The sequence below is a fragment of the Anabrus simplex genome, chromosome 2 (assembly GCF_040414725.1).
Source record: "Anabrus simplex isolate iqAnaSimp1 chromosome 2, ASM4041472v1, whole genome shotgun sequence".
NCBI classification, from domain to species: Eukaryota; Metazoa; Arthropoda; class Insecta; order Orthoptera; family Tettigoniidae; genus Anabrus; species Anabrus simplex.
This window is the reverse complement of record NC_090266.1, coordinates 909,123,226-909,144,446: the sequence shown is the minus strand read 5'-3', so window position 1 is coordinate 909,144,446 and position 21,221 is coordinate 909,123,226. Positions and strand designations below refer to the sequence as shown.

Here is a 21,221-nt window from a genome sequence, read left to right as displayed (position 1 = left end):
ACGCAGTGTTCAGGTTTTTACATTATGTAGTATCAGTTGCAAAAAGACTGGAAATAATCAAAGTAACTTTCCCAATACGGGGACTTTCTTACCTCGAAAATGATCATAACATGGCCCTAATAAACACAAAATCATATGCAGAATTGCCAGAAGACTGGATTCACGTGTTTCAATTTGCCCGAGTGAAACCATCGCCTCTTCAAGTTATTGATGTAGACCAGGTACTCCTGTGAAACTGGACCTTATTTTTGCAGCTTATTTTCAAAAAGGAATGTCCCTTTCCCTCAAGACCTATCAGGCAGATACTGTTCGAAGTAGGTCACACTCTCCTAGTACGGCACAGATCTACCTTCACTGGTGCCTGGGAATCAAGTGTCGCAAGGTTGTCAATCCCACGAGGAGCCAAGAATTTGCAGCAGGCGAATTTCTCCTTCCAGGTCTCCTTTATAAAGAACAGCGACCAATTTCTCAGGAGAAATACAGAGACCTGTTACATTTACCTCAATTCTGTGGTCCAAAAGGCAGAGATTTCTTCATCTCACTTCCACATAACCGAGTTCAAAAAGACTTTATACCATGTGATTTTTTTATTATCATTGTCCAAGAATAGAACATAGCTAATACAGAAGAAAAACATGTACCTAGTATCAAATTTGCTTCAAAACAATCAGATCTGCTTCAAAACAGGCTCACTTGTAGATTTAACTGATATTTTGCTTAATACACAAAGTCTAGAATAAGCCTGTGGGTAAGGCACAACACTTTAAGCCTTTCAAGCAAATCAGGATCATAGCACATAGTTAGTGAAGTCCAAACAGTTTCAGACAGCATAGAGTAATTGGTGGTGGCAGGCAGGGGTCTTACTAACAGAAAGGAAGTATAAGAGAATAATAAACATCTGTCTCTCTCTTAACCCTAGGATGTATACCCTGGGTCCATTCGATCCGGTAAGAATTTTAGCATAATATATTTCAGCAGTTCCTCACTCAGAAGTTTTATGCATCTGGATATTCTCTTATTAGACTTTCCTTGTGCCATCCATTGTGAATTAACACTTCATTGGTTTCAACTTTGGAAGAGTTTAATGGATTTTCCTTCACACGGCAAGTTTTCATAACCTGGGTTCATTGGATCCTTATATTTCTTGTTATGTTTCCTGGTATGTACTCTCTTGCCATCTACATTCATTGTTGTGAATTACTGGAAGCTGATGTGCAAGTACGAGCAATAGTAACGGTCTTCTTGAGCATTCTGTATGGCCTGCGGTAGGATATAAACATTTATCTGGAAGGGAAGGTGCATTGGTTTGTTGTGTTGAAATTTTGTCATAATTTTACTTTGTTTCACATAAAACCAAAGGAGGCATGGACGTAATGGATAAAAAAATAGCCAGCTACACTTGAAAGAGACAAACAAATTGTTGACTGATGACACTATGGTATAATATTTTGGATGTAGTCGGCAGGTGCAGGGTGGGCCTCAGCCTACAAGTGGCCACGGCTGGTCCGACAGCTCTGCACTCCAAACGACAAGCAGAGGAGGGATGACCACAACTCTACCGTGGCTCTGCGCCTCTGTATTCAGGAGATGGAGAGGGGCTGGTCCTCACCATCGGCTCTCTTGAGATTGGTTTTCTGTGGTTTTCCATTCTCCTGCATTAAGACAAATGCCAGTTCCTAATATAGGCCACGGCCGCCAACCCTCTCATCTTTTCCGATATAAATCTCCTGGCCTGAGAGATGGCATCACCATCTAGGAGGCCCGCCTCCCCATTCAGGAGAGGAATGAAATCATTTAGTAGTAGTAATTTTCGATGTGTCGGTTCTAAATGTGTTCTCTCTTTATTGTGTGCTATATCCCTCGTACCACCACGGTCTTTGTTATAGAAGGAGATTGTTTGTTGTCAAGGATTTTACCCCCCTGTGGGTGGGGGATGCAGATAAAGAATACACCCATGGTATCCCCTGCCTGTCGTAAGAGGTGACTAAAAGGAGCCCCAGGAGCTCTCAACTTGGGAGCGTGGGTTGGCGACCATGGGGCCCTTATCCAAGTCCTGGGATTGCTTCCACTTATTTGTGCCGGGCTCCTCATCTATCCTGTCCGATCTCCCTTGGTCAACTCTTGTTCTTTTCCAACCCAGATGGTATTAGAGCATTCGAGGCCTAGGGAGTCTTTCATTTTCATGTCCTTCGTGGTCCTTGCCTTTCTTCATCCGTTACTTCATTTTTCCAAGTGACAGATCCCTTCTTTTTCTTCTTGTTTCTCTCTCTATCCTGTGTGGGTGGGGGATGCAGACGAAGAATACACCCCTGCCTGTCGTAAGAGGTGACTAAAAGGGGCGACCAAGGGATGATTGAATTAGAACCATGAAACTACTTGTGATTAGTACCATCACGCGGAGAAAGCCATGGGTTGCCTTTACTTGCAAGTAATAGCACTATGTTAGGTACACAATAGGTTTGTGATTAGTAGAAGCAGAGAGCGGTTCACTGTGGGTTTCCAGTACCTGTGATTTGTTCCACTATATGCGGAATATCATGGGCTTACGATGCCTGTGATTTGTACCATTATGTGAGAAACACCACGGGTCTGTGCGTTGTCTGTGATTAGTACCACTATATGAGCGACACTGTTGGTCTGCGTTGCCTGTGATTTGTACCCACTATGTGAGGAACACTATGGTATGGTATGAGTCCCTGTGATTAGTACACCTATGTGTGGTGCACCATGGGTTTGTGTTGCCTACGAGTGGCGCCATTATGTGCGAAACAACATAGGTCTGCGTTACCTGTACGACGTACAATGCTTGTGAGCAGTACCGTAATGTTTGGACCACTGTGAGTTTACGCTACCTTTGACTAGTACTGCATTTTGAGAAATACCATGGTTCTACTTTACTAGTGATAAGTGCCATTATGAGGGATCGTTGACCTGGATATCGAACCCCTTTAGACAACAAGCATCATCGATTCAGAATTGTGCTTTGGAAGCAGTTCTTTGGTCAGTAATATTGTTTCTGGGAAGGTGAGGAATTGCGGGTCGGATCCACTGATTATTTTAAATTCATATTCATTCATTCATTCTTCATCATCACGTTTTGAATTCTGGTCAGTGGATGAATTTTGTACTTTTAAATTGTTATTGCATTTTGTCTCATTTTGTACCATTAGGGGCTGATGGCCTACATGTTAGGCCCCTTTAGACAACAAGCATCATCATCAAGGATCTTTCAGCTGAAATGATCCAGCTATACATGATTTGAAAATTTGCCAATCTGTTTCTCCTGAAACCAGTTTATTTGGGTATGGAGAATTTTATTACCATCCCTGTTTTAGCAGATTGTGACAGGAACAACCAGCTTGGCAACATGAAATGAAGAGTGCATATTTTCCAACATCTGAAGACAGGAAAAGCAAGATGGTATGTTCCAAGTGTTCAGTGAGTGTGTGCTAGGAACATAGCTCAGTAATGTGCAATCATTGCACAGGATGAAAAAGTGTAATCGGGCTAGAACTTTACATGCCATACTGCAAATTAAAACAAATTTGTTATTGCAATATACTTGTCTGGGGCAAGTAACTAAACCTATTCATTATATACCTAATACCCATGTAATTACTTTAGGGTCCACCGGGCGCATTGGCCATGCGTGTAGAGGCGCGCGGCTGTGAGCTTGCATCCGGGAGATAGTAGGTTCGAATCCCACTATCGGCAGCCCTGAAAATGGTTTTCAGTGGTTTCCCATTTTCACACCAGGCAAATGCTGGGGTTGTACCTTAATTAAGGCCACGGCCGCTTCCTTCCAACTCCTAGGCCCTTCCTATCCCATCGTCGCCATAAGACCTATCTGTGTCGGTGCGACGTAAAGCCCCTAGCAAAAAAAAACAAAAACTTAAGGGTCCAGCGGGCTCGGGGTATGTAAATGTGTAGGAAAGCAAGGGTATGTATCCTAGGGTTATCCTCACCTCATGCTTCTGATTGTGGGATACAGAGGAGAACCAGCTCAGTCATATGATCCAGTAGAGTAATTCGTGACACAGGAACTGCCCATCTTAGATGTGGGCTTTCGAAAGTTCAAGAAAGGTCCGGATGGTGAGCCACTGAATGCAGATCATGTCATGTGATAGAGAAAAGGAAGGTAGGGAGAGACAAGCAATAGAGCAGAGGCAGTATGTTGGGTTGGTCACAGTAATAAGTGAAATTTGGATGTTAAAGAAAAGTCCTATTTCTTTCCTGAACTCATTTTAGCCAAAATCTGAAAAATAGTGTTAATGACAGGTCCTTGACCTGTTAAAAGCAATTTTATGTTGTATATAAGTGCATATTTTGGCCATTTTTATTCCTTTGGTCATATTTTGCTCATTTTAATGATAAACGGTTATATTTAGTTATACTTTGAACATTTTTGTTTGAATTCAGATGTTGTTTTTAACGTCTGTGCAAGTTTCAAACACAGGATTTTCAAATACTGTAGTAGATATATTTCTCTTTCTTTTCCTTAAACAGACAAGTAGCAGGTATGTAAGACCTGATTCTGAGAAAGAGCTCTTGTAAGGATGTCTCATTGATAAACGGTTATATTTGATTATATACTTTGAGCATTTTTGTTTGAATTCAGGTGTTGTTTTTAACAAGGTACATGATGTCTGTGTCAAGTTTCAAACACAGTATTTCCAAATACTGTAGTAGATATATTTATCTTTCTTTTTCTGAAACAGACAAGTAACAGGTATATAAGACCTGATTCTGAGAAAGAGCTCTTGTAAGGATGTCTCATTGTGTAGGATGTCACTGTAGTATATATTTAGCTCGGAAGCAATTAGCAAACTAGGAAATTTCATGTTATCTCTAGCTCAGTTCATAGTTGATGGATCTAATTACAGCCCCCCTTTACCTTTCCTGCCAACTCACTGTTGTAGTACTGCAGTCAACATCATCATTATCATTATCTAAAGGCTTTGCCTTGTCGCTGCAACCATTGATCTCTTCTCTCTGCGATCCTTTTCATCTCTCCATAACTTTGGCATCCCATCATCTCAACTACCTCTTCAATGATCTTCTTCCGTGGTTTCCCTCTGCCTTTCTTTCCCATCACCTTGCCTTCAGACAAGTTCTTTATGAAGTCATTATGCCAGAGAATGTGACCGAAAACTGACGCTTTTCTTCTTTTTATCGTTGTTATTGAATGTCTCTGGGTGTTTATTTCTCTAAGCACTGCTTCATTAGTTTTCTTAGTACTGCAGTGAAGGTGTAAAATTAAGAAATTTTGTGAGAGTTTGGTGAAGAGTTATTTAGAACTAACAGAACAATTCTTCTTTGTAAAGCGTGTTAAAATGCTGGTAAAGTGATATAATGTGCAGCATCACTGTGCTATGGCTAAGCATAAAAGCCGCATTAATTGAAATTCTTCTGAACAGAGCAGGCAGGCTGTTTTGCTTGATACAATGAAATCTTCGTCACCAAACTTCCGTATTTCTCACAAGACCTGTGCAAAATATTGCTATCTACCAATATTCCGCTTAATAAAATGGTCAACAAGCACTTCCGAAAATTCTTAACTACATATACAACACAGTCGACCCTGGATGAGGCAACAATGTGAAAAATTTATTTTCCTGTTATGAAGACTCGCTTTGGAAAATTAGAATTAGCATAGGCAACAGTAGCATCTGGGTATCCGTTGATGAGGCTACGAATGCAAGAGTTGCTGAAGTAATATGGCTGAATTTTTCTGATGTTGACCAGTTAATATCAAAAAATAAGAAAGTATTTGTGATGGCTCCACTGAAGGAAGGTGGTGATATTCGAAGATCATGCGCCTTCGCTTCCTCTTTCTGCTCTGCCAGTGCTCACCTGATGGGGAAAGTGGCTTAACACAGTGGAGTACTACTGTGAACACTACAAAACTGTGCATGAAATTGTTTTTCCTTTTTTACAGGAGTGAGGTATCATGAATGAAAATTGTACACGACTGTTTTCCAAAGATTTTCTGGAAAATTAGCATATGTTACTTCATATTATAGAGATCTGTCAAAAACAATCTCTCGCCTAGAAACTTCCAGTTTATAATTATGTGAGTGTTCAGAAATAATAAAGGACCTGGTATCCAAAGTAGAACAAGCAAGGGGTAGTGTGTCAGTTATGGTGAAGAACAAACTCAGCAAGGCACCGATTGCAAATGAGGGATATGCAGCAGTGTGAAGAATTAGTGCCATTTTAGAGGGTAGTGGATCTGGCTTAGACGAAGGCAACCCGCAGCTTTCAGAGATGCCGAAGTGCCAGAATTTAGTCCTGCAGGAGTTCTTTTTAAGTGCCCGTAAATCTACAGACACGAGGTTGATGCTAAGTCGAGAAATAAGTCTCTACAATCTAGGCCATAAATAATTTTATTCACGCTGATAGAAATGGTAGTTTAGGGGAAGGCCTAAAATATAATTTTCAAATATTAATGTTGTTAATAGCCCTATCGTCATAGAAATTGGCATGCAAAGTCGAGGAATACGTCGCTACAATCTAGCCTATGAATAATTTTATTCACGCTGAGTGAAATGGTTGTTTAGGGGAAGGCCTAAAATTTAATTTTTAAATATTTACGTTATAGTGGTCCTATTTCGTTGAAAATTGGTATGCAAAGTCGGAGAATGAGCCACTACAGTTTGAGATATAAGTAATTTTATTTACGCTGAGTGGAATGGTAGTTTAGGGGAAGGCCTAAATGTAATTATCAAATATTTATATTATTAGTTGTCGTATCGATAAATACTACATAACCAAAGTTATAGAGAATTAAATTTCCGACCATTTTTGTCTTCTACATTTTTACCGTACCGGCTATGATAACGCAGACATTTATGAATTTGTATTTTTGTTGCCAAGTCCATATCAACGCCGAGCCACGAGAAAATAGGTTAACAGAATTTAATGAAAATTGGTATATAGAGTCGGAGAGTAAGAAACTACAATCTAAGCTACAAACAGTTTTATTCATCTTGGATGAAATTTTAGTTTAGGGGAAGGTGCCTAAAATGTAATTTTTAAATACCAATGTTATTGGTCCTATCGAAAATTACTATATAAGAAAGTTATAGAGAATACAATTTCCAATCATTTATCTTTTATTCAGTTTTACCGTACCGACCATGATAAGAGTGGCATTTCAGAGTCGGAAGAAAACGAAATGTGAAGGCCTATAATATCGAAAGTGCATAACATTGATCAACAATAACATTACATTGACCATTGTTTATTGTGATGTTCTTTGTCTCTTATGCTGCCTCTCAACTCCGATAGATGGGATTACTGCTGTGTACCGAGTACAACAGCCTGACTAAATATTGGCGGGAAATAGCCAGGGAGTTAGAAAACTTTCTTCTTTAGCATGCCATTCCTCTGGTTCATACATTTTCTGATACTGCTGGTACGTAACACACTGGATCATCACAGTATTTCAGCTATTCGATCCCTACTCTGACGCGCTGTTTTGAGTGAGCAGTGTATATACTTAAGGCAGAGCCTCACTTAGTGGTAGTAGTTATAGTAGTAGTAGTAGTAGTAGTAGTAGTAGTATGGCCTGGTCTAGAATAACAATTTAGGCCTTTTCCAAATTATAGCACCACAATATTCCCTAAATAACTCAAAATTCAACTCTGAAAAGAGCCGTTTCTTAAGAAAAGCTTCTTTCTCTTCACTTTTATTAAATTCTACATTCAGTTTATCCCAAACTAGCAGTGGCTTGGAGGAAAAATTTGCCTTGAAGTCAGATAGATTTTTCTGCAGCCAGTGTAGTGAATTGACATTTTCCGAGTCATCGGGTATTCCTAGGAAACAGAATAGTAATTGGGCATAGTTTTTGCCCTGGGAGTCTCCACTATTCGACCCTCTCCCCGCCGAAGAAAGCCGAAGAGTGTTCACGGATCACGGCTGTCTGCGGTTTGGTCATTCTAGGTCTGGAACTTTGGACTGTTCGATAGGCAGCGTAGTCCTGTTCGTTAAAAGTGAGAAAATGTGTGGTGTTTCATTTGAACGAGTATTTCGTAATATGAAAGCATTGCTTTTAATCGTGCCATTCCTATTGACGTCATTGTATGTTCATTTCAGTTGGGAAAACCCCTAAGACAGTCTTTCTGAGGATGTAAAAAGGCATTATAATGAAAACATCCCAACCTAATTGTGACTGATGGTATGAAATTGGGTCTACCATTACAGTGAAAATTCCCTCAGTCTTCTTATGAGAAAAGATGTTTGGTGACCACCCGTCGCGTTTCTAGGGTAACGTTAAGAGCTATACAGTTTAAGACAATCTTGCTCACAAAGTGTACACTACCTAACCTAAAATTCTGTATACAATGTAGAATTCCATAGCAAAGCATGGGTACATCAGCTAGTTAAAAAATAAAATATCATACATGGAAATGAAATACCAGTTTCTGGTGGAATTAAGTATAGGAAAATGTGATCACTTTTTCTTTCAATAGATCAGAACAGAATTATCTTATGATACTGCATCTGAGTACAAGGGTAAATTCTTTCCTGTTGATTTAGCTAATACATGAAAACTCTGAAAACTCTGTGGTGAACTCTATATTTTTTGGCATTATCTTAATGTTTGAAGGAAAATGATAAAACAGATGCTATTGATTGAATGTATCAAGAGTTCCCTTATCCATTAATAACATTAGTACGTTGTGGGAAAATTGCAGTTGGGAAAGGGTTCATTCAGGTAGCTACATTCCTGTATTAAGAGTTAGGAAGGTATGATCATTTCAAACAAACCTGCGTTCTCATATTAAGATTATTATGATCATGTCTCTTGTACTGCTTAATTCTTTAAATATACATGTGTGTATTTTCAAATTTATACAAATCTGACACTTTCTTTTTGCTGCCCATGTGGATTTAAATATCTAGACAAACATTTTATTTTTGAAAAATAGTGTACCAGAATGTACACACTTTGGTTTTGGGTGTAGAATTAATGTTGTTGGTGGGAGCAGAAGTAGATATGGAAGAAGAACGAACGCCTACTTTGATAAAATATAAATTTTGTTCCTTATTTGGATTGAATATCTTCGAAGGAGGACAAGCACTCAATAAATCACTTCCATGGGATCTTTTTTTGCTGCTAATCAGCCCCTTCTCCATGGTTACTAGTATGACAATACTTGTCAGTTTATTGTAAATCGGGCTATTTCCACTGGACACACATTATAATTCACCTGTTCACTTACTATCTTCGAACTGACTGCAAAGGCCTGGCTGAAATTGAGTCAACAGTGGTGAAATAGAAGAATCTGCTGTTATAGTATTGCAAGGAAATGCCGGTTGCGTTACCAGCTGGCTTATTATCATTAGTGGTTGTTAAGTGTTTGGTAAGGAGTTACCGCCTCAGATGGCGGGTGAAAGGGTGGTGTGTGGGGAAACGTTACTGGTGCCTTTCCTCAGAATTCCTGCTGTCAGGATCTACTGGTCAGTTCTTCTGAAATAAGACAACAGAAGTAAGAGTTTATTAGCCTTGAGTGGTGGGTGGGGGGAGCTTCCTGCCTAGGTTCATGGATAATGAGAATCTGAGGACAGCAATATTTGTTCACAAAGTTTATCACAGAAAAAGAAATGTAAGAATCACAGCTGGTGCCTCCCCTTCACTATTCCCCACTTTGAAGACCACTGCTCTAAACCACTGTATTAACTCTCCCTTTCTCATTTTCCCCCATTTTGTAGCTGTGACAATAATATCAGCTTTAAACATCTTTTTCAAAGCTACTGGATTGAAGGTTCCAGCAGGCTCCATTTATACCATATTTCTCTCTCAAATCCACTGATCCATGCTGTAAATTGAAGAGGGTGTTTAATTAATAAAGCACCCTTTGGTTGTCTTTACAAATGTTTTCTGCTACTCTGTAAATTTCTGCATCGTCATATACATGGGATCATGAAACAAATTTGGTGATCTTTCAGCTGTAAATTCTGTGGTTTTTCTTGAATTGATCAATCCATGCAGAAGCACAAAAGTCCCAGCAAAATTTTCAGAGCCTACAGTCCCAAATCTTAATCACTTATGTTTCTTTTTTGCTTTTCTAGCTTCCTGAAAGCGAGAATAAAGCTTTTCATATGCATGTGTTCTTCCCATTGCAATTTCAAACCGATTTTCCTCCTATTTTTTCCACATTTAAAGTAGACATCCCAGTGTAACCAAGTGAAAGTGCCTTTGAACAATTATAAATGACTTCTGCTTCATTAATCCTTCATCAATCCAGAACTCACCCCTTTTTCTTTATACGCATTGCTGGTAGTAGACCCTTTAAGGTTTCCTTTCTGGACTAGGACTATACATAGCTGGAACTTGATGACTTACACGGAGACAGACTTGTTGCATCTCTTGATTCTGGGGATTCGTGTTGTAGTCTCAAACTTGATCCTTCGTCATCGCTTGTGGTTTCAGGATCCAAATCACTGTAGCTGTCACTGTCATTGCTGTTCTCATTTATATCATGAAATGCCTCTATGATACGATGAATGCTTTTTTATTATTATCAGTTAAATCAGTTGCAGACTGACCCATTTCTTCTTCTTTTGAATTAATTTCTCCTGTAGAAGGAAGACCTTTATCACAGAAATAACTCATCGTGAACTGTAAACGTTGGTAGGTTTTAAGACCTATCCTTGTAAGGAATATATTGCGACTATTCTCCTTTATCTTAGACAACCTTCAAAATAGCTATAGTACTTCCTGTTAAACTGATATAATAAAACCAACTGTCCAGCTTATCTGTTCCCATTCCTCTGCACGCGTTCAGACTTCATGAGTTGGCCAGCAGCTAAGGTTATCCAGTCCAGCCAGGTACAGTTATAGGTATAGTATGACTAGATTTGTAGGTCTTCCAGATCAAAATGGCAGCTATTTTTTGCATGTGGTTTTTCTTACACCATGCATAATCAAACATCAAGAGGTGTATTTTGATACTATAATTTTCAATCCTTCCCTCTTAAGAAAACATTACAAAGACTGGTGTCTCATTTGCCTACATTATTTGTTGTTTGAGGAAAATACAGGTGGCTTTTTGCTGCAGTATGAGCTGAGTTGAATCCAGTCAAGGCGCATTGTACTATATTTCTAAAAACTTGTTTTTCTTCTTTCTCTTGCAATTTAAGTTCTTTTATTATGCGAGTAACATCCTGTCACCTTGAACATATTACATATCTGTGCTTAGTGTGCTGTATGACTCACATTTATTTCATAAACCTTTTGCAGATTATTATCAGAAAATCCACCTCTTCTCCAGCTGTACAAAGATCTTGTGATATCAAAAGTTATTACATCAGAGGAATTTTGGTTGCAGCAGAGTGGGAAATATACCCAGCAGGAGCAAACCAAGAAACAAGAGACTGGTGTTTCTGGTGCATTTTTGGTGAGATAGGCATTATTTTGTGTATAACTGATATGCAATTCTACATATTCAAATTACTGAAATATAAATGTATGTGATTTTAATCTCTCGTCTATCAAATCCTGCAGGCTGGAATCAAACCGCAAACAGATGGTTGCAATGGTCTGAAGTACAACTTGACGTTTGATATTATTGAATGTATATTCAAGACATATCCCGCTGTACGGAAAAAGCATCTGGAGTATGTACCTCACAAGTTGACCGAGGGCCAGTTTTGGACTAAATTTTTCCAATCTCATTATTTTCACCGTGATCGCATTCATACTGGAACGAAGGATCTCTTCACTGATTGTGCAAAACTCGATGATCAAGGTATTTGTAGAAGAATAATTTTTTTTTTTAAATTCTGTAGATGCCACACAGTTTTTTTTTTGTCTTGAAATCTTTCTTTCTGAGCAGTCACTGAACACTAATTTTTCTTGATTGGAGTTGTCATACAGATATGTTTGGCTTTCATATTACTCTAGCATGAATGATTTAACTGTAGGCATATTCTTTCTGTCAGTGTGAATTTGCCATAATTGAAGGAAACTTCACTTTCTGGCTTCATAATGTTTTAAAGCCCAACTAATGTTTCCCTTTGTGCCTTCCTCTGAAGTATTCATCGCCTGAAAGTTATTTATGAATGAGATCCTTTGATGATGATAAATGTGAAATTCTTGTTAGAGATTGTTACATACTTTAAATGCAGGAGCATCCCATCCTTTGGGGCTTATCCCTATATAATAATTATTGTTAATTGTTATCGATATAAAATGCATTATTATTATTATTATTATTATTATTATTATTATTATTATTATTATTATTATTATTATTATTATGTTGTGTATTAAGAAAGTTATTTCACACACATGAAACAAAATTTTCTTAAAGATGAATTGCGGTGATACAGTATTGCAAAATATGTGCCACTTGCACATTAAACTCAAAAGTCCAGCTTCTGCTGAAGGAAAAGTGTTTCCATAGAACGGACGGATATGTCACATAAACAGATTACTACAACATTTGAGATACATACAATATTTACACATTGCCAGAACACAAACTAAATGAAGACTCATTGAGGGAGAAATGTTGCATAGCAACTGACTTGCAAAGTTGAAGTGCTCATTCAAGAGCTGAAGAAAGTTTGGAGAGATGTCAGTAAGTCTAGAGGTACAAACCTCACGAGCTAGCTTCAGTCTACTTGTTCAGTAAGTTGCTTATACAGAGCATCCTCTGCGCTTCTGAAGTAAGGTGTGGTTAGCCGTTGGACAGAACTGGATACAAGCCGCGCTGCATGTGGGATTCAAATACCAGCACCACAACACCCTCCCTTCCTAACCTCACTGGTATGACGTGGGGTGACGGCGGCTGAGGCATCGGCGAAGTTGAGGTGGAGAGTTTGCCAAATTTGTTGTGGTGGCGAGAGGCTGGTCCATTGCAGGCAAGGAAGGTTCCTCCTGAAAAGAACCCATACCAATTAGTTGGTCCAAAGCACGGTCCGCGATAGCTTGCCTCTGGGGTGTGGGAGAGTCCACCTCTGGTGCTGCATTGAAGCGTCGGTGTAGATGATCTTGATGGCAATGGATGGTTCTGTTCTCCATATGGAAGTGATATAACCAGGCTCAAAGAGTTTGAAGAATGGTACCTGGGACCTAGGCTGAATGTTGCCAAAAAGTCCTGGCAAAAACTTTATCTCCGGGCTGGGACTTCCTGGAACTAAGCGACTGCTGTTCAGGAAGGGGCTGTAACATAGAAAGTAATGTTCCGTGAGAACGTGCGTGTAGTTTTTGGGCAGGGCTGAGGCTGTCATTGCCACGGAGCGTCCTATAGGTGCCCAACAGCTGTAGTAAGGCTTGTTCCTTGTTGATGCCAGTGTGCAGAGCTTTACGCATACTTCTCTTGAAGGTCTGCACAAACCGTTCAGCTTCACCATTGGACTGAGGGTGAAAGGGAGATGCCAGTATGTGACGTATACCATTATGCTTACAGAAATCTTGAAAGTTGGCAGATACAAACTGTGGACCGTTGTCAGAAATAATAGTCTCAGGTAAGCCTTCTGTAGTAAAGATTTTCTGTAAGGCACGAACAGAGGCTTCTGTGGTGGTCGAATGCATTTCCACCACAAAAGTAAAATTAGGCATGGCATCGATGACTATGAACCACATAGAATTCAGGAATGGGCCTGCATAGTCTGAAAGGATATTAACTCCATCATGAAGTTAGAAACCTAACAAATTGAACAGATCCATTCCCATAATATCAGAGGAGTTGTAGTTATTAACACACAAGAAGTCGCACCCGCGGCAGTTTGCCGCACTTTTTTAATATTAGTTAATAATTTCTTTGCTAGTTGCTTTAGGGTGCTTGTTTCATCCCTCCCCTCCCTCACTCCCGCCTGACATTGATTATCGTCAGTATATTACCTGCTGCGTTCCAGAGTAGTTTAAGTTTTCTTTCACTCTCGCATCTGCCGCGGCAAATTGCCTTCGTGCGACCCCTCGCGTAGTGCATTCTTACATGACTGCATTTTCAAGAAAGTTTCTTAGTAAAATTCATGAGGTTTATGGTGGCTTTCAGTGAAGTGTGGTGCTGTAGTTTTATCTTGAGTTGTGACCAAATCATTCATTGAAATGTACAAATGCAAACGTTGAGGCAATTTGCTCACGCGCTACCTCTCACGCTCTTTAAAAACTCTCGTAATTTTACCAGATTTTGCAAAAAAATTCATAATTTTTTTATATTGATAAAATATTTTTACTGGGTAATTATGTTAGTACTAGTTGACAGGCAGTTAAATAGGGTACATATTTATATTTTTATCAGAGCATTCACTGCAAAAGGAAAATAGCAACTCATTAAAATATTAAGCGTGAGCAATTTGCCTTCGCGCGACCTTTGGCGTTCTAATACGGGCGCGGCCTCTCGCGTGTTAACTACTAGTAACAGTACTGGGTGGTGAATGCATTTGTAGTCAGCAGAAATGCAGATCTGACCTTCAATGTCAATTTCTGTTTATTGAAAGTGACGAGTTGAACGTCGGATGCTGAACATGGAGGCGCTCCAAGGTGATGATATGTCGCTAGATTAGTGATAGAAACAGGAGAGCCAGTGTCGAGCTGAAAATCTACAGATTGCTGGTCGAACTTAAGCGGAATTATAATTTTCATTGAATTCTTAGTAGGAACAACCAGATTAAGTTAATCGATTTCCATCCCATTTTGGTCTGTTCTCTTGGAAGGCTGATTGACTGAGTAGGACTTGTTATGACAAACTGTTTGGATGTGGCCCTGTTTCCGACAATTCAAACGAATGGCCTTGAAGAATCGGCAGTCACGCCGAGCATGATACTTATGACATCCGCGACAGGACTGTAAGTTGCTCATAAACTATTTTTACTATGCATAGCACACCAAGTTAATTTAGACTACCCGCGATGATACTCTTCACTACAGGTGGGCGAGTCATGCGACTTAGCTCATATGTTGCGTGGATGCGTAAGCAGAGCTATCTCACCGGACTGAGTGATTTCTGCAGTAGTCCGTTTCGTCATCTCATATTCAGTTGCTAAACGCTGAACATTTTCTAAAGGAGGGTGGCTGTGCTTGACAGCGTCAAAGCAGACCTTTTCTTCAGGAGTGTGTAATATGACCATGTCGCGGATGAGGGAATCAGCGTAATTTGTAGTACAGTCTGGTGTCTTGCAATGGAACTTGTAAGTTTTAGCAAAGCCACGTAATTCTGCAGTCCAGTCTGTATGAATCTGTCCTGCTTTCATGCGGCATTGAAAGAATTTATATCTTGCTGCTATGACGTAAGGGTTTTGCGTGAAGTGTTGCTTTAATCTACCAATCAACTGGGCAAAAGGAACCTCGGAGATATTTTCTTCAGGACTCAATTTTCAAAGTAATTCATAGGTCTCGTTGCCGACCGAACTGAGGAACAGGCTCTCTGGCGCACTTCGTCCCGAATGCTGTGACATATAAAATGCTGCTGGATTCTAGAATAATAAACTGACCACTCTTCTTTGGTTATGTCGAAAGGGGCAAATGCGGGAACTGTAGGAATCTGCCGCTGAGGAGCAAATATCTTTAAAGCTTCAGCAAAGGCTGTTTCCTACTGTTGTATTTGTTGTAAGATAGCTTCCAATGGAGTGGGGTTCGACATGTTGAAGAAATGTCATAAGCCCTAATTGACAGGTGTACTCCAAGAAAATACCGAACAGAGAACTGTACTGAAAGTCTGATTGCAAACGGTGTCGTGCCTGTGTGGTGTTGTACTGCACACATATGATGTCACTTTCGTATTGTACTGGCAGAGGCTTGATTTTGCTGTACAAGCTTTTCCTCGTCGCCAATTTCGTGTTGTGTATTAAGAGTTATCTCTCTCTCTCTCTCTCTCTCTCTCTCTCTCTCTCTCTCTCTCTCTCTCACACACACACACACACACACACACACACACTCACACACACACACACGCACGCGCGCACGCACGCACGCACGCACGCACGCACGCACACACACACACACACACAAAATAAAATTTTATTAAAGAAGAATTGCAACGATACAGTATTGCAGAATTTGTCCCACTTGCATATTAAACTGAAAGTCCAGCTTCTGTTGAAGGGAAAGTGTTTTCATAGAGCAGACGGTTTTGTCACATAAACAGTTGCATACAATATACAATACATACAATATTTACACGTTGCCAGTACACAAACTAAATGAAGACTCGATGAGGGAGAAATGTTGCATATCAACTGACTTGCAAAGTTGAAGTGCTCATTCAAGAGCTGAAGATTTGAGAATATAAAGTTTTGAGGGATGTCAGCGAGTCTAGAGGTAGAAACCTCATGAGCACTTCATAAGCTGCTTATACAGAGCATCTTCTGCACTTCTGAAGTGTGAGGTTAGCTGTTGGACGATTGACTGCTTTCTATCCCGGCCCACTCGAGTGTCTCGAGCGGTGACGTGGAGTGTCAGCTGGTTGCTTGGCCAGCTCTGCCGGTGAGAACTGGATGCAAGTCGCGCTGCATGCGGGATTTGAATACCAGCACCACAACATGTTATTATTACTAATATTATTAATGAGAAACACAATGGAAAAACCTTTTGAATCATAAGGTTATAGAATTTATAATGGGATACCTGACCGAAGAGTTAAGAATCAGTGTCCCCAATTTGGAACAGGATTTATAGTGAATTTAAAAATAATAGATTCTACAATTGATTTTCAAGCAGTATCACCAAGAATTGTAACCCTCACCTTTAAAACAACATACCAGGCTGAGTGGCTCAGACGGTTGAGGTGCTGGCCTTCTGACCCCAACTTGGCAGGGTCGATCCTGGCTCAGTCCGGTGGTATTTGAAGGTGCTGAAATATGTCAGCCTTGTGTCGGTAGATTTACTGGCACGTAAAAGAACTCCTGCGGGACAAAATTCCGGCACCTCGGCGTCTCCGAAAACCTTTAAAAAACGTAGTTAGTTGGACGTAAAGCAAATAAAATTATTATTATGAAAACAACAAACAAAATTTATGCAATAATAAATGCCCATGCCCCTACTAATGAAACAATTTTCTAACATGAACAAGGAAAGAAGGGGATAAATTTTGGGATCTCCTTGAACACATAATGAACAAAGTAAATACAAGTAATGTTAAAATTTTATTAGGGGACTTCAATGCCCAATTAGGAAGGGAAAAAATATAGAGATATAATGGGAAAATGGACTCCACATGAATTTACAAACAAGAATGGCTAGCGACTTGTTGAAGTTATATCTAAAACAACATATATCTAAATCAACATATTTCAAAAGGAAACAAAACAAGCTTAAAACTTGGAAGCATCCTGATTGGAGGAAAGGGGAATGGCAGCTAGACCATGTTTGCATGGATAAAGTTTTCCATAAGGAAATTTATAATCTAAAAGTATTAAGAGGAATAGATACTGGTTCTGATCACTACATTGTCAAAATTAAACTTAAATTCGCACTACTAAAGAAGAAGAATATCAAAACTAATAAAGTAAAGAGGAATTATGACCCACACCAGTTAATAAAAAAATAACAGATTTTAGGAAGTCACGCAAACAATAAAACTGAAAGATGAGCTTGAAGAATTGATCCCAGTTCTCAAAAAACAAGCTGAAAAGTTAGCTCCATTGAACCCTTGTAAGAAACATGCCTGGTGGACGACAGAATGTGATGAAATTCATGAGAGACGTCAGGCATTGTTAAAGTTTCAAGCCCATAAATCGGAAGAAAATGCTATCAACCTAAAAATTATCAGGAAGAAATTCTCACAAAATATTAGAAAAATTAAGAGAATTTCGTAAGGATATAATAAACTCCATTGAAGTTAATTATCATAACACCAATTCTAGAGACCATTATAAAATTTTTGGAAGACAACTACAGAAAATGCTCCTTCTACATTAATATTCTTCTTCTTTTTCTATCGCTTTTCCCACATCTGTGGGGTCGCGGGTGCGAACTATGTCGCACATGTGGATTTAGCCCTGTTTTAGGCCGGATGCCCTTCCTGACGCCAACCCAATATGGAGGTATGTGAAAGATAAAAATGGAAAAATGGCACATAGCAGTAGTGAAAATGCTAAGATTATGGCAAAAGCATTCAGTAAACTTTTGAACTATGAAGAACCTAAGGAACTATTACAAATTAATGCAAATACTCCAATAAAAGCCAAATTTAATAACAAAGACCCTCCAACATTTCAAGAATTAGAAAAAGCACTGAAATAACTTAATTATAAGGCATGTGGAGAAGACCAGGTTTTTGTAGAGATATGGAAATATTCAAGTAATATGATTCAGATTTCCTTACACACGGCTTTAACAAAAATTTGGATCACTGAACACTTTTCAGGACATTGGAGATAAGAGAGAGAAGGAGATAAGAGTAATCCAGATAATTATAGAAGATTATCTTGGACTGCACATACAAGATTTTTTTCCAAGATCTTATATGGAAGGACTAAATATCAACTAGAAAATTGCTAGAAAATTGACTTAGGAGAATACCAAGGAGGCTTTAGACGCTGGAGAAGTTGTGCTGAACACATTACTGTAACCGAGCTCGATAGCTGCAGTCGCTTAAGTGTGGCCAGTATCCAGTAATCGGGAGATAGTGGGTTTGAGTCCCACTGTCGGCAGCCTTGAAGATGTTGTTCCGTGATTTCCCATTTTCAAATCAGGAAAATGCTGGGGCTGTACCATAATTAAGGCCACGGCCGCTTCCTTCCAACTCCTAGGCCTTTTCTATCCCATCGTCGCCATAAGACCTATCTGTGTCAGTGCGACGTAAAGCAAATAGCAAAAAGGATTACTGTAAAATTAATAATGCCGTACCTCAGAAAACAAAACAAGCCTACAATAATATTTGTTGACTTTAAGAAGGCATATGATTGTATATAGACCTTCAATGTTAAAAATTGTATGGAATTTTGGCCTTATCCTAAATTAATTAAACTGATAGAACTTCTTTAACAAATACCATATTAAAAGTAAAGTTTAGAGGAGAGGTTTCTGAACCATTTTTGATTAAAACAGGTTTGAGACAAGAAGACTGTTTATCACCATTAGTATTTAAATGTGCTTTAGAATTTATAATAAGGGAATGGTACAGGATTAACCCAAAGAACATAAAAGTTGGAAGCACCAAACAAAATTTAAGTTTGAACTGTTTAGGATTTGCTGATGTCCTTGCCCTATTGTCCAACAATATTCAGGAAACTCAACACCAAATTAAATCTCTACAGGAAATAGCAGAAGAAAAAAAAATAGGTCCTTTGAAAAAAACTGAGATCATGTTTACACATCTCCCATTGGTAAATAAAATAACAGTTGATGGGCAAGAAATCAAAACTGTTGATAAATTTAAGTATTTAGGAGTAATTATGACTTATAATCTTAATGAGAAACCAGCTGTGCATAACAGAATAAATAAATAAAACAAAGCAAATTATATTACCAAGACAACATACAATAAGAAAGCTTATCAATAGCACCAATATTAAGACATTATAAAACAGTCACACAGCCATAAATAACGTATGCTAGTGAAACCATTTTTAAAGCCACTAATACAACTGAAACAGACAAAATACTTCAGACAGAAAGAAGAATAATTAGAACATGCATAAATAAACAGTATCATGTTAATGGACAATGGAGAATAGCATCAAATAAAACAGTTTGTAAGATAATTGAACCAGTATTGAACACGATTAGGAAAAAACTTATGTCATTCTTTGGACATCTTATCAGAACACCTGGCATCAGAATTAGCAGAAGAATAATTGAAAAATTATCGAATAGCAAGACCAAGATTAAATGGATCACTGAAATTAAGGAGGATATTAAAAAAATACAAATAAGAATAGACGATCTCAAAAACAAAACAGAAAAAATTAAGATACTTCAAGAGAGAGAGAGACAGACAGACAGACAGACACGCATGCGCGCGCGCGCGCACACACCCACCCACACACACACACCAGGCTACAGACCAAGATCAATAAAAGGTCTAATGGGGGGTATTTTCAACAGAACAAAGGAAGGCAGCATCTCTCAGAATGAAAAAATATTGGGCTGAAAGGAAATCAAGAAATCCTTTGTATAATTGACTAGAGTGGTCCAATGTAGGCCATAAAATATAAAATAAATTATTATTATTATTATTATTTATTATCATCATCGTTAGTATTATTAAAGTGAACGGGCGTGTTTGTATACAGTGCTGTGAGAGTTACCAATGGAAAGGGACATTATTGAGGTATACTGTAGTTCAGTCACATTACCTGGTACGGTACTAACTGATATTCTTTCAGTTGGCATTATTAACATTTCCCTGGAAACCCATATAAGAGTAAAAAGTGTGTTTACAGTGGTTGTTGAGTTTCTGAAAAATTAACTTGCCTTTTAGAAAACGAATGACAAAGATACTAGTGGCAGAGAAAGAAAAGAGAAACAAAACACTACGGTACTGCTGCATAAGTCATGGAATACTGCAAAGCATCCGAGGGCGAACTTTCTAATGACGGAGGCTTTGTGGTGTGCAAGGTGTGCGAAAATCCATGGCACTATGCTTGCCCTGCTTTGAAGGAAAATTTGTACTGTGCAATGAGCAACGATAAAATAGCAAAATGGCAATGTTCTGAGTATAGAAATAAAGTGGACACTAATAGTAATGCTAAAAGAGCAATGACTTGACGTAACAATAAATTTTCTATAGTTGAAAGATGCAGTGAATGAAATAAAGGAAGAACTGAGGGAAAGTATTAAAAGTCAGAAATACATTTGTGAATAGTATGAGGACATTAGGACAGGTATGCAGAGCATGATTAAGCAGATAAAGGAGTTGGAAAGCAAAGTGGAGTGCTTACCAGATGCATGCAAAAAAAGGACGATATAATTCAGTGGCAGGAAATTATAGTACAGGAACTTGAACAGTATTAAAGAAAAGAAAACCTTTTATCACATGGTATTCCAGTGAAAGATGAGGAGGATGTTGAAGAAGTAGCGTGCAGAATTGCAGCAGAGCTTGATTATCCTTTGTGTAAAATGGAAATAGATGCAGCACACATAGTTCCAGCTGGGGAAAGGAGGAGTCCCCAAACCTGTCATCATCCCATTACCATGCAAGAAGAGAGACTTGAAGTTTAGAAAAAGATGATGATGATGATGATGACCATGACCATCCTTAACTCCAAAGTGATTCGACCAAGTGGAAGAGGGAAGGCGTTTGTCACAGAGCAGCTGTCCTCCT

The 21,221-nt window shown here is 38.8% G+C and overlaps 1 protein-coding gene across 6 annotated transcripts in view; it reads left to right on the top strand.

Moving 5' to 3' along the window:
• Positions 1-21,221, top strand: part of LOC136863178 (general transcription factor IIH subunit 1) — a 506,000-nt gene that overhangs the window by 149,346 nt on the left and 335,433 nt on the right. For all 6 annotated transcript variants that reach the window (XR_010859163.2, XM_067139528.2, XM_067139529.2 and 3 more), the window contains exons 4-5: positions 11,249-11,405; positions 11,513-11,756. Coding sequence is in view for 5 of the 6 variants with exons in the window: in XM_067139528.2 (XP_066995629.2) it covers positions 11,249-11,405; positions 11,513-11,756 (401 nt within the window). In the remaining variant the exon portion in view is untranslated. The remainder of the gene's footprint in view (positions 1-11,248; positions 11,406-11,512; positions 11,757-21,221) is intronic.